Here is a 10,340-nt window from a genome sequence, read left to right as displayed (position 1 = left end):
TATGTATAAAACTAGATACATTATAGATTATACATAGATATAAATATAGGGAAATAATTTACATACCTGAACAACATCATTCCTTCACTTCCTACGTTTTTGAGAGGCCTGAACTTGGAACTAGAGTTCCCTTATTGCATTAAGTATTTCTGCAAAGAATTTCCTCTTCCTCGTTTCTACTATATTCTTTTCTTCCTCCTCTAATTTTGTTATTTTGTGCAGCAAATGATGTTAAAAGAAGAATAAGTATTAAACTAATAACTTCTTTTTCCAAAAGCATACAAAGAAAATTCATAAACTTTTATCAACTAGTCAAAGAAAATATGTAGTTTTTCATTCCATCTCATAATGAACCACACACAGGTCAAAAGCTACAAGGCAGTTCACGTAGACAAATAGAAAAGTAGAATTCAACTAGAGAGAATTGCACTGATATTATTACAACTGAGCATACCATGATTAGCCCTAAGCTGTCAATTACACTAAAACAAAATAACCTACTGGTCGAACCAAAATGGGGCAAAAAATTCAAGTAAAAAGATCAACAAGAACTCAAAATTGAAGTAAGGGAAGAATTATAAAGAAGCCTACAACCTAAACCTGTACAATTTTCCAATCAACAAGAGTAAATTCGCAAACCGACCCAAGTTCAAGCATCGATTTCAATCAAAAACATAAATAATTAGCCCTATTCTGCCGATTAAACAATAAATCGTCCTAACAAAACAATAAAATCCAAGAAGCAGTTATAATAAGAGAAACATAACCACGAAATAATTACAGAAGAGAACTCACAGGCGATGAAGCATCATCAACCTAAACCTGTACTACCAGCCTCTTCGTCCATTGGTTGATCGATCTTCTGCTCCAAAGCCCATATGCCACCATTGTTTTCGATCTCTTCAGTCAGATCCATTTCAATTCTCTAACCCAAGATTGAAGCAACACCAAAAAAGAAATCGATGGACTTGAACACCCAAGATCTCATAGTTCTTTGTGTTGTTGGCCTCCATAGTTGACTGATGATGGTGAAGATTTTGCCCTAATTCGTCGGTATGAGTGGAAGAAGAAGAGACGTATAGTGTTAACAGATCCAAATACAAAAAGGTACCGAGTGTTGATGGAGAAAAGGTAGATGAACGATGGTAAGCACAACATACCTTTATATAACCATAAGAGGAGAATCGAACCCGTCAATCGGATGTTGGGCTTGTAAGGAGAAGCGATTTTCGACCGGTGGGAAAGGGGGATTCGAACCTTTGTTTGCGGTGGTGTTGGTGGTCCGATGTAAATGGGGTGTTGGGGCCCTGAATCTTGAAGAGTTAATACTTGGGTGGCCTTTTTTCTCAAGAACAGCAGAGATGAAGTAGGTGAAATCACAACAGAGATGAAGCAGATAATGGAAATCAGAAGCCTTTTTTCTTCATTGAGATGATGAAGTCGAGAGATGGAGATGAAATTGTAACCTTGAAATAGGTTGCACAATAGTGTGAGGAGAATGAAAGATGCGTCAAAACGCTTAGGTCAAATAGGTAGCGGGCTTTTCTAATTTTTTTGGCTTTTCTTTTCCCGCTTGTAACTAAAGAACGCGCGTTCATAAAAATTATAAAGCGACACCTACAGAGGGCGCACATTTAAGATATAGCGCCCTCCGTGTTTTTAATTTTTTTATTCTGACAATAATTTAAGGGTGCGCAGTAATGCGTGACCTAAATCCTTAAATTTTCTGAATAGATGACACGTTTTTAATGTCACTCTCGGTTGCGTAACATAAATTAATGAGTGTCATTGTTTGCGCGTCGTAAAAGGCTATTTTGCTAGTAGTGGATTTTTTTTTGATGTTGTGTTTGGTTCTTGGTTCCATCTTTTTAATCGGTAACTATGATCCTATTTTCGAAAACAGTAAACTCAATGTTAAAATTGGATGTTATATATAATGAAATTATGATGTTTTACATGTGTGTGTATACCTTTGTAAAAAATCAATAGACAAGACAAGAGATGACATGACATAATATAATAGACGAGTTGTACAAAAGACATGAAAGCCCTCATTAGAAAGTTTTCTTATGTCTCCGGTAGTAACAGAATAACAATAAGAAATATACCTTCTCAACAATTGATGTGAGCTTTAAAGTTAAATATAAGCATCTTGTGAATGATGAAAATAGGCTCCCGTATTCTTTGTTCAAAAAGAATCGGTACCATACATGGGCAGGTAAGAATGCATGATATAATAGAAGTGTGTACTCAACTAGAGTCTGCATTTGACCCTGAGACACCAAAAACACCCTTAGAATCTTTTGAAAAAAAAAATCAGGTATACTCAAGGACCAAAAATGTAATTTACTCTAAACTTATGTAAAAAAAAAAAGAAAAATATAAATTTTGTTGTTATGCTATATGGTTTTTAGTTTTGGTTCAAAGGCAAAATGGTCATTTAAAAAAAAACTAACAGTTAGGCTGTTAACTTAGGCAATCATAAAAGTTTTATGAAACAAGGTCCAAAAACTACAACCTGATTCTTTTAGGGACCAAAACCGACAACTAAACAAATGGACCAAATATGTAAATTACTAAAAATAAATGAAAAAACTTTTGTTTATACTGACCCCCCACCCCCCAGACACACACACAATTTTGAGGTCATGGTGGTGGATAGAGCTTCATCACTTCTGCCTTTAATTTGCTCTTTGCTTTATAGTAACGAATGTTCTTTGCTACTACTGGATCATTTCTTGCACGTTCAGGATCCATTGATATAATCAATGTTGTATTTCAAATTCAATAACAAAATTGTAATTAATTAATTACTCATTAAAGTTAATAAATTATAAATTTATCTCACTTCCTACTCATCTAAGTTTTCTCATTGCTATAACATCAAGAAGCTGATCATATCGCATATTTTTCTAAATAAGAAACTCTAATATCAATAAAAAAGGCTATTTAATTTTGTAATAAAGTTGAATTAAAAATAAGTAAATAAATAAATAAGAAGAAGACGAACCTTGTATTACCATCATATTTTATGTTTGACCTCATCATCATATTTAAATCCTCCCATAATTTGAGGCATTGTGATTAACCAAAATGCAACAATGCTTGGATCTTTCATGCTATCAATAATATGTTTATACACAAAAACAGATGTTTTGAAGTATTGAAGTGAGACAATTGTTACAAGAGGAAAATGGGTAGAATCGTAATTTGCATTTACCTCATAAGGGTTTTTTTTTCATTATGTTGTAAGCTTTGTATGGAAGCTCGATGATCTGCAAAGTAAATAAAACTAAGGGGGTGTTTCTTTTTTCCTTTATTAAACTCTGTAGTGAATGAATATATGAATAAAATGTTCTATACTTAAAGATTGTAGATAAAGATGGAAAATAAAACGCAATGGATTATGAGAAATCACAAAAAAATAAGAACCAAACAAAGGAACCAACATCGAACAAAAACTCTACTTTCTTTACTTCAAAAAAATCAACGTACCTACACATACTAAAAACCGTAGAACGAATTTCACAAAAAAAATGTTATTTCATAAAAAAATGATTCTGAAAAAAAAAAAATGGTGGTAAACCGAAGAAGGCTTATCAAAATCAACAAAAAAAATGAAGATATAAACATAAATAATGGACCTGATAAATGATTTATGTCATAGTTATCCCTAAAATAAAAAAAAAAAAGTCATCAATGAATCTTAACATTGTCGATGATACTGACAACAACTCAGATTAAGGAAAAAAAGACATGATATTAGAGATGAAATGGAAGGGGATGATTAGCTTCGTTGCAGATTTATTGGTTATAGTTTTTTTGTGGGGGGTTTTATGTGGTTCATTTTTTAAGGAACATAAATAAGTTGCTATTTTTTGAAATAAACAGTTATATTTCGCAATATAGCTATAAAATAACAATATATTTTGAAAGTACATTGTCAAATGTTGGATTATATTTGTTTAGACCCATTTTCACGCATGGTTGGCTGTATATAGTTGTTTTCCGTCTCACAAGTAAAAAATATTTGAAGATATTTATATGCGACAAACAAGGTCATTGAACTAATAAAACAAAAAATATTGTCTATAAAGAGGTCCTTCAACATTATATATATTTACCTATTTTAGTGTAATTTCTACATATTTCAATAATACCAATAGCCCTGTTTTTTATAATTATTTTGTCATAATCTAGTTATTACGGAAGGTCAATTCCGTAATTGTATCTAGGCTCGAATATGCGATATCTATGGTGGGCATAACGATGAATAACGACATTTTTCAGTGCAAAAAATATCGTTTGTGATTGCTACTACAAATCGGTGTGTTTGTGTGCGAATTAACTTGATTCTTTTCAGCAGAGAAGACGATAATGGGGGCAATATCAATGACGTGGTCTCTTCCTACCCTAACTTCTTCTAAGCTACCCCGGGTCAACCGGTGAGTTTCCTTCTTCAATTCCCCTTCTCAAAGTTTCCATCTTCAGTTCAACGTTCGATCCTAATTGATCGCTTTTTCTTAATCAAAATGAACTGAAGATTGAAAATTTCCGACCAATTCCTTCAAAAAAAAAAGAGCTCGATGTTGAAAAATTGACCGAGTTTCGAGGGATTTAACTAGTGTTTGATGACAGATATTCAGGTATGGCATTTGCGACTGTGAATAAGGATACTGCGACTTTGGGAGTTAAAGTTACTGAAGGATTGGGGAAATTGCCCAAGGTTGTGTTAACCTCTTCCCATGGAAGGTACTTCGATTTGATTGATTGATTGATACTAGTCATTAACATATTCCGTGAATATTCATCGATTGATTTGTTCCTTAAGCAGAATCGATCGAGAACTATGTAGATAGGATAATATACTTGAATTTCCGATTTCAGAGTGATTATTATTGCATTTTGAACAATCAGGTCCTCAAATTAGGTCATTCTACATTCATCTCAATAACTTTTCAGTGAAGCCGAGCTCTACTTATATGGAGGCTGTGTTACATCTTGGAAAGTCGGAAGCAGGGATCTCCTTTTTGTTCGTCCTGATGCTGTTTTCAATGGACAGAAGCCCATAAGGTTACTTTTCTTCTCATCTTAAATCCAAATCTTACAACTCCATTACATTCATGAATTCCGGATTCCACTTTTGTGGCTCATTCTTTCTTCCATTTTGTTATTTCTTTTAAAAACAGTGGAGGAATCCCCCATTGTTTCCCACAATTCGGACCTGGCCCTATGCAACAGGTATGTAATACACAACGATCGCATCCATGATCCATAAATCGTTAAACTTTTTGTAACGAATTGAAACATTTCTACATAAAATTTATAACAGCATGGATTTGCAAGGAATTCCGATTGGTCAATTGTTGATTCTGAAAATGTCGATGGAACTCCTGTTATCACTCTAGAGCTTAAAGATAGCTCATACAGTCGATCTATGTGGGATTACAGCTTTCAAGCTCTATACAAGGTAACCATGTTCTTAATTTCTTATCAAACAAACATTTTAGTGTTTTACTTCATGATTTATCACATTTTTGTCCTTTATTTGCAGATTACCCTAGACAAGAAAACCCTTTCAACTGAATTAAAAATCACAAACACTGACAAAAAACCATTTTCATTCACCACTGCCCTTCATACTTACTTCAGTGTAAGTGTCCTTATCATTAAATAATATAAATGTCATTTTTTGTGTAAATATATAAAAGATTTAATTTTTTTTTTTTGAAGGCTTCTGTATCGGGTGCATCCGTTAAAGGTCTAAAAGGTTGTAAGACACTCAACAAAGATCCAGACCCTAAGAACCCCATTGAGGGTAAAGAGGAAAGGTATTTGTATAAGGGCATTTTCGTCTTTTGCACAAATGAAAGATCCACAACCAGTCCTTGTCCCAGTCCCACCTTTTTGTGGGTAGGACAAAGAATGTAACTTTTATCCTACTGACATGAGTCCCAGTCTAATACCAATACAGACCGTACAACTTGTTCTGTACTGTATATTGTTCTGTACTGTTTTGTTCTGTTCTGTTCTGAACTGTAATTTAAATGATTTTAGAGATGTGGTGACTTACCCTGGATTTGTTGACTGCGTATATCTTGGTGCCTCTAATGAATTATATTTGGATAATGGTCTTGGTGACATCATATCAATCAAGAATACAAAGTAAGCTGTTAATTTTTTTTAGTTTCTTTTGTTGTCAAATTACTTATTTGCCCTCCATGCAGTTGGCCGGATGCGGTTCTATGGAACCCACATTTGACAATGGAAGCATGCTACAAAGATTTTGTATGTGTTGAAAATGCTCAGGTAATTCAACATGTGACACTTTTTATATAAAGTATATAATTTGTTTTGTTCATTTTAATTTGTAAATTATTTAATAATTAAATAATTTTCAGATTGGAAATGTTGATTTAGAGCCGGAGAAATCATGGGTGGCTACTCAACAACTTAGTGTTGGTTAAATTGGAGATCTTTAAAGAGAGAGTTGAATTAATTTTTTTGTATTTTCTTAAAGAGAGACTTGTGATTATTGTATTATGAAAACACAATTTAGTAATGCGAATAAATATGTGGAAAACATAGCACACAAACAATAAAGCAACAAAAACAAGTAAACATTCATTCAAGAACTTCGATTAAAGTCAAATCTTTTTCGTTATCACAAAGATTCATACCCTAAGGTCTAAATCTTGAGCTAAGAAAACTCAAAAAATCAAAAGAACAAATCATATCCTAACATAGCATTAGGAACCCTAAAGATTCATGAACACGTTATCAAAAAGAAGATAACATAGCAATGCCACAAACCAAACATATAATTATCACCATAAACCAAATGAAGCAAACCCAGTTCTTGTTATGTTTATCCTTCATCTGCTTCGCATAAAACAAGCTATCTGTTCCACCATTAACAAAGCTTCCAGCTTTTGCTACATTCCCTTCAATGTCATTCAAATTCTCCCCTTGTTCATCCACCAAAATTGCCATATCAAGAAAAACTTGATGAAGTCTATTCAAACTCCTCTTTATATCCATCACAGCTTCATGTCTCTCTTTATTCTCCATAACCAAATCCTTCTTTCCTTCAAACACTTTCCCATTTCCAGAAACCATCGTTTCCATCATTCCATCACTTGGGTATTCTCCAGTTTCGTTGTAGTATCGTTTCTTGAGATACTCTTTATGATCTGAAACGATCTTGTCTCTCAAAGCTTGGAAATCGTTCATCAGTTCTTTGAGTTTTGATCGTAACCCGTTTGTTACAGAAACCCAAGTTCGATCCACAGCGCTGTTTTCTTTGTATGAAGATTTTCTGTTCAGTTCGTTGGAATTGTCGAGAGATTCGAGATGAGTTTTGACAGCATTTGCTTTTCGAAGAACAGAAACCATGTCGGATTCCATTCTGTCTCGTAATCCGCGGAGGACTTTGCGACTGTGAGTGGATTTCGTCTCTTCGTTTAGAGTTTGAAGATCGAAGAGAAGATTCGTGATTTCTTCCATGTTGGATTTGATTGCGTCTACTTCTTGGAAGAATTTAGAAAGGTATGCTTCATCGGAGGGAGTGATGTTGGGTTCTTGCGTACCTTTTTCGAGATCCGTTTGTTCTGAATTGATGTCGATCTTGGCTTGTTTCTTCAAATCTACATAACTTATGAACGATTTCGTCATCAGATCATTCATCTTCTTCGTCGATTTGAGAAACACACCTGTAAAACCCTCGTTTTTCATCATTTAACCCGACAAAATCATAAACACACAATACAATTCAAATGGAATCACTGTAAACATACCTTGTGCGAGTATTAACAGAAATCAGAGATTGATTTCTGGGAATTGTTGAAGGCTTGTTCGTGAAACGACTCAACGAAGAGACTTGAAGTGGCGATGGAGGAGAGAATCGGAATGTGAAGAAACGGAAGTTGAAGCAATCAATGAGAAATTAAATGACAAGGAACCTTGAAGAATTGGAAATGGAATTGGGTGTGTGTTTGTTTGAGTTTGTGTAGCACTTGGCGATGGTTTTTGAGATTTGAATTTGCAGGTGTGTAGCCGTTGAATTTAATGTGGCGGGGGAACGGGAAGTCGGTTATTAATATTTGGGAAGATGAAGGGGGGTTATAATGTCATATTTCCAAATCCAATGCTCGAATTTGATATCTAACAATAGATTTAAAAATCTTATGGTATTAAATGTGAATTTATGCCTTAAATGTATTTTTAGATGCAATAAAGTTGTTTTTTTAATTGTTAAATAATAAAATATTATTATATAAAAAATCATTTGTGAAATATGACATATAGTATATTTTGACTTTCCGTTACAATTTAACATAAATTGGTCAAAAACATTGTTGTGTTTTTTTTTATTTGTAAAATTATTGTTTAAGTTAGTTATATAGTATATGATTTAGGGGAACGAAAAGTTAGAGAAGATGTAAACTAACAACAACCATCGTTTGGCTGTCAGAAAGATAGCATCGAAAAATGTTGAATGGAAGTTAGATAAAACAGAAGAACTAATAATCGAAATGACCCGCAAAAAGCAAACAATCAAATCGTTGAATTGACCACAACATTATTCATATCAATCAAATCGTTGAACTGATTACAACATTATTCATATCAAGTCGCATGATGGTTACAAAAGCTCGAGTATATGGAGATGTTTCAAAGATTGTGACCAAGATTGTAGATGCCTACACTGCCAAATAGAAGGATGCTTATGGTAACAATTTTGTCTTTGTTAGATACTTGAAAGTGAGTCCTAGACGTAAAACTTTTGAAGGATAGTCTTAGCAAACTATCACCGCAAATGTTGCTAAATTCGAAAAAAGACAAAAGAATATTATCCAACCCATCATGAACACATCGGGATGAGCCACCCCAATCCACACATGGACCCATGATGAACGTTACACGCCCAACCAGATCTCATTCATGTTGGGATATCGAAAATCCACTCAAGATGAATCTACTTATTGGATGAAAAACATTTTTGTACCACAATCAAAATCACATAATCTCAAGATCTATGGGAAACGTTATTTGCTTAGAGAAGCCCATAACATACAAAGCCTAACACACCTCTATAGTGGACTGACAACAGATGGGCTACATGAGGTAGCATTATTTTATGTAGGGGGACTTAAGACTATTAAATTTCAAAAGCTCGAGCAATGCAAGAAACTTCCAAAAAGAAGGGAAATCAACATGGTCCAATTGGTTCATAAAGTTAACAATTTAGAATGGATCCCCAACTGGTCACTATAGAATTGTGCGGGTTAAAGTGTATGGTGTTACCTTTCACCTTTGGGAAAACAAAACTTTTGATCATATAAAAAGAGCATTTTAGAGATAACTACATCTATCATAATCAAATTGGAATTATATAGATCTTTAAGTAGGTAGAATGTGAATCCTTGTTAACTATAACGACCCAGATTTTCTATACAATTATCAAAGGGAATTATTAGAGTTTTATCTATCAATGTAGAATTCTACTAAAATTAAAGCAATTTAATTCCTAGGTTTAACACGAGTTTACAACAAAATCTATATATAAAAATAAAAAACAAGGAAATACAAATAATAACATCCTACTATCTACTTCTTGACCTTGTGCTCCTGTCTGGTCTTTTAGTACCACAACTGCTACTACCTAAACCTGCAAAACATAAATTTCTTCTACATCAGACACTATGTATGGAGTTATTCATTATACCTTTTCTTATCTTTTTTCTTCTCTTTCTCATACTCCATCATCTAACTCTTTTGTAACATCCCGAAATACCAAGAGTAGAGTAGAAGGGCTAAAAGAGTAATTTGGGAAAGAGTGACTCGGCGAGTCCATGGGTGGACTCGGCGAGTAGAGTCGCGACTGGGTCGCGTGATAAGTAGCCGACTCGGCGAGTCAGTGAGATGGACTCGGCGAGTAGGCGTTGAGTGGAGAGAACCCTAATTCCCGGGGTTGAGCCCTATATAAACATCATTATGTTTTCCTCCCAGCCTCTTTGTTCCCCCTTGAGTCCCAGAAACCCTAAAATCGTGGAGAAGCACCATTGTTGAGCAAATTGGAGCTTGAAGAGGTGGTTGTTGAAGAGATTCCAAAGAAGAAGAGGCTTGGATCAAAGGGCTTTGCAAGGATTCGGGATAATCTTCTTCTGGAGCTTCCTTTTGAGGTATCTTTCCATTGTTTGAGCTGCTATTGTCTAGATTCTTCATTTTGGGGGTATTGAGATCATATCCTTTGGATGTATTGGAGTTTAGAGGCTAGATCTGAGGTTGCTACCTCAGATCTGGGATGGAGAAGAGTTAGAGTGCATGAAAGTCCCGGT

At 34.3% G+C, this 10,340-nt stretch overlaps 2 protein-coding genes across 2 annotated transcripts; one reads left to right on the top strand and one right to left on the bottom strand.

The window, feature by feature from the left end:
* Window positions 1–4,286: 4,286 nt before the first annotated feature.
* LOC111916159 (putative glucose-6-phosphate 1-epimerase) lies at window positions 4,287–6,583 on the top strand. Its single transcript, XM_023911796.3, has 10 exons — window positions 4,287–4,445; window positions 4,639–4,752; window positions 4,963–5,073; window positions 5,190–5,241; window positions 5,333–5,470; window positions 5,555–5,653; window positions 5,734–5,831; window positions 6,058–6,165; window positions 6,228–6,309; window positions 6,402–6,583. The coding sequence occupies exons 1-10, from the start codon at window positions 4,378–4,380 to the stop codon at window positions 6,465–6,467; spliced, it is 936 nt and encodes a 311-aa protein (XP_023767564.1). The 5' UTR covers window positions 4,287–4,377; the 3' UTR covers window positions 6,468–6,583.
* Window positions 6,584–6,615: 32 nt separating this feature from the next.
* Window positions 6,616–8,235, bottom strand: LOC111916160 (syntaxin-112). Its single transcript, XM_023911797.3, has 2 exons — window positions 7,797–8,235; window positions 6,616–7,712 (listed from the first exon to the last, which is right to left on the bottom strand). Exon 2 carries the CDS (start codon window positions 7,684–7,686, stop codon window positions 6,781–6,783), a length of 906 nt encoding a protein of 301 aa, XP_023767565.1. The 5' UTR covers window positions 7,687–7,712; window positions 7,797–8,235; the 3' UTR covers window positions 6,616–6,780.
* Window positions 8,236–10,340: the final 2,105 nt, after the last annotated feature.

Source organism: Lactuca sativa, chromosome 3 (genome assembly GCF_002870075.4).
Source record: "Lactuca sativa cultivar Salinas chromosome 3, Lsat_Salinas_v11, whole genome shotgun sequence".
NCBI classification, from domain to species: domain Eukaryota; kingdom Viridiplantae; phylum Streptophyta; class Magnoliopsida; order Asterales; family Asteraceae; genus Lactuca; species Lactuca sativa.
The sequence above is the reverse complement of the archived record's forward strand: the minus strand, read 5'-3'. Positions and strand labels throughout refer to the sequence as shown.

Excerpts from the sequence above, each read along its gene's own strand:
- LOC111916159 (XM_023911796.3), top strand. The coding sequence starts at position 4,378 with ATGGGGGCAATATCAATGACGTGGTCTCTTCCTACCCTAACTTCTTCT. Across the intron at positions 4,446-4,638 it reads AAGCTACCCCGGGTCAACCG|ATATTCAGGTATGGCATTTG; the intron begins GTGAGTTTCCTT and ends GTTTGATGACAG. Across the intron at positions 6,166-6,227 it reads ATATCAATCAAGAATACAAA|TTGGCCGGATGCGGTTCTAT; the intron begins GTAAGCTGTTAA and ends CCCTCCATGCAG.
- LOC111916160 (XM_023911797.3), bottom strand. The coding sequence starts at position 7,686 with ATGAATGATCTGATGACGAAATCGTTCATAAGTTATGTAGATTTGAAG.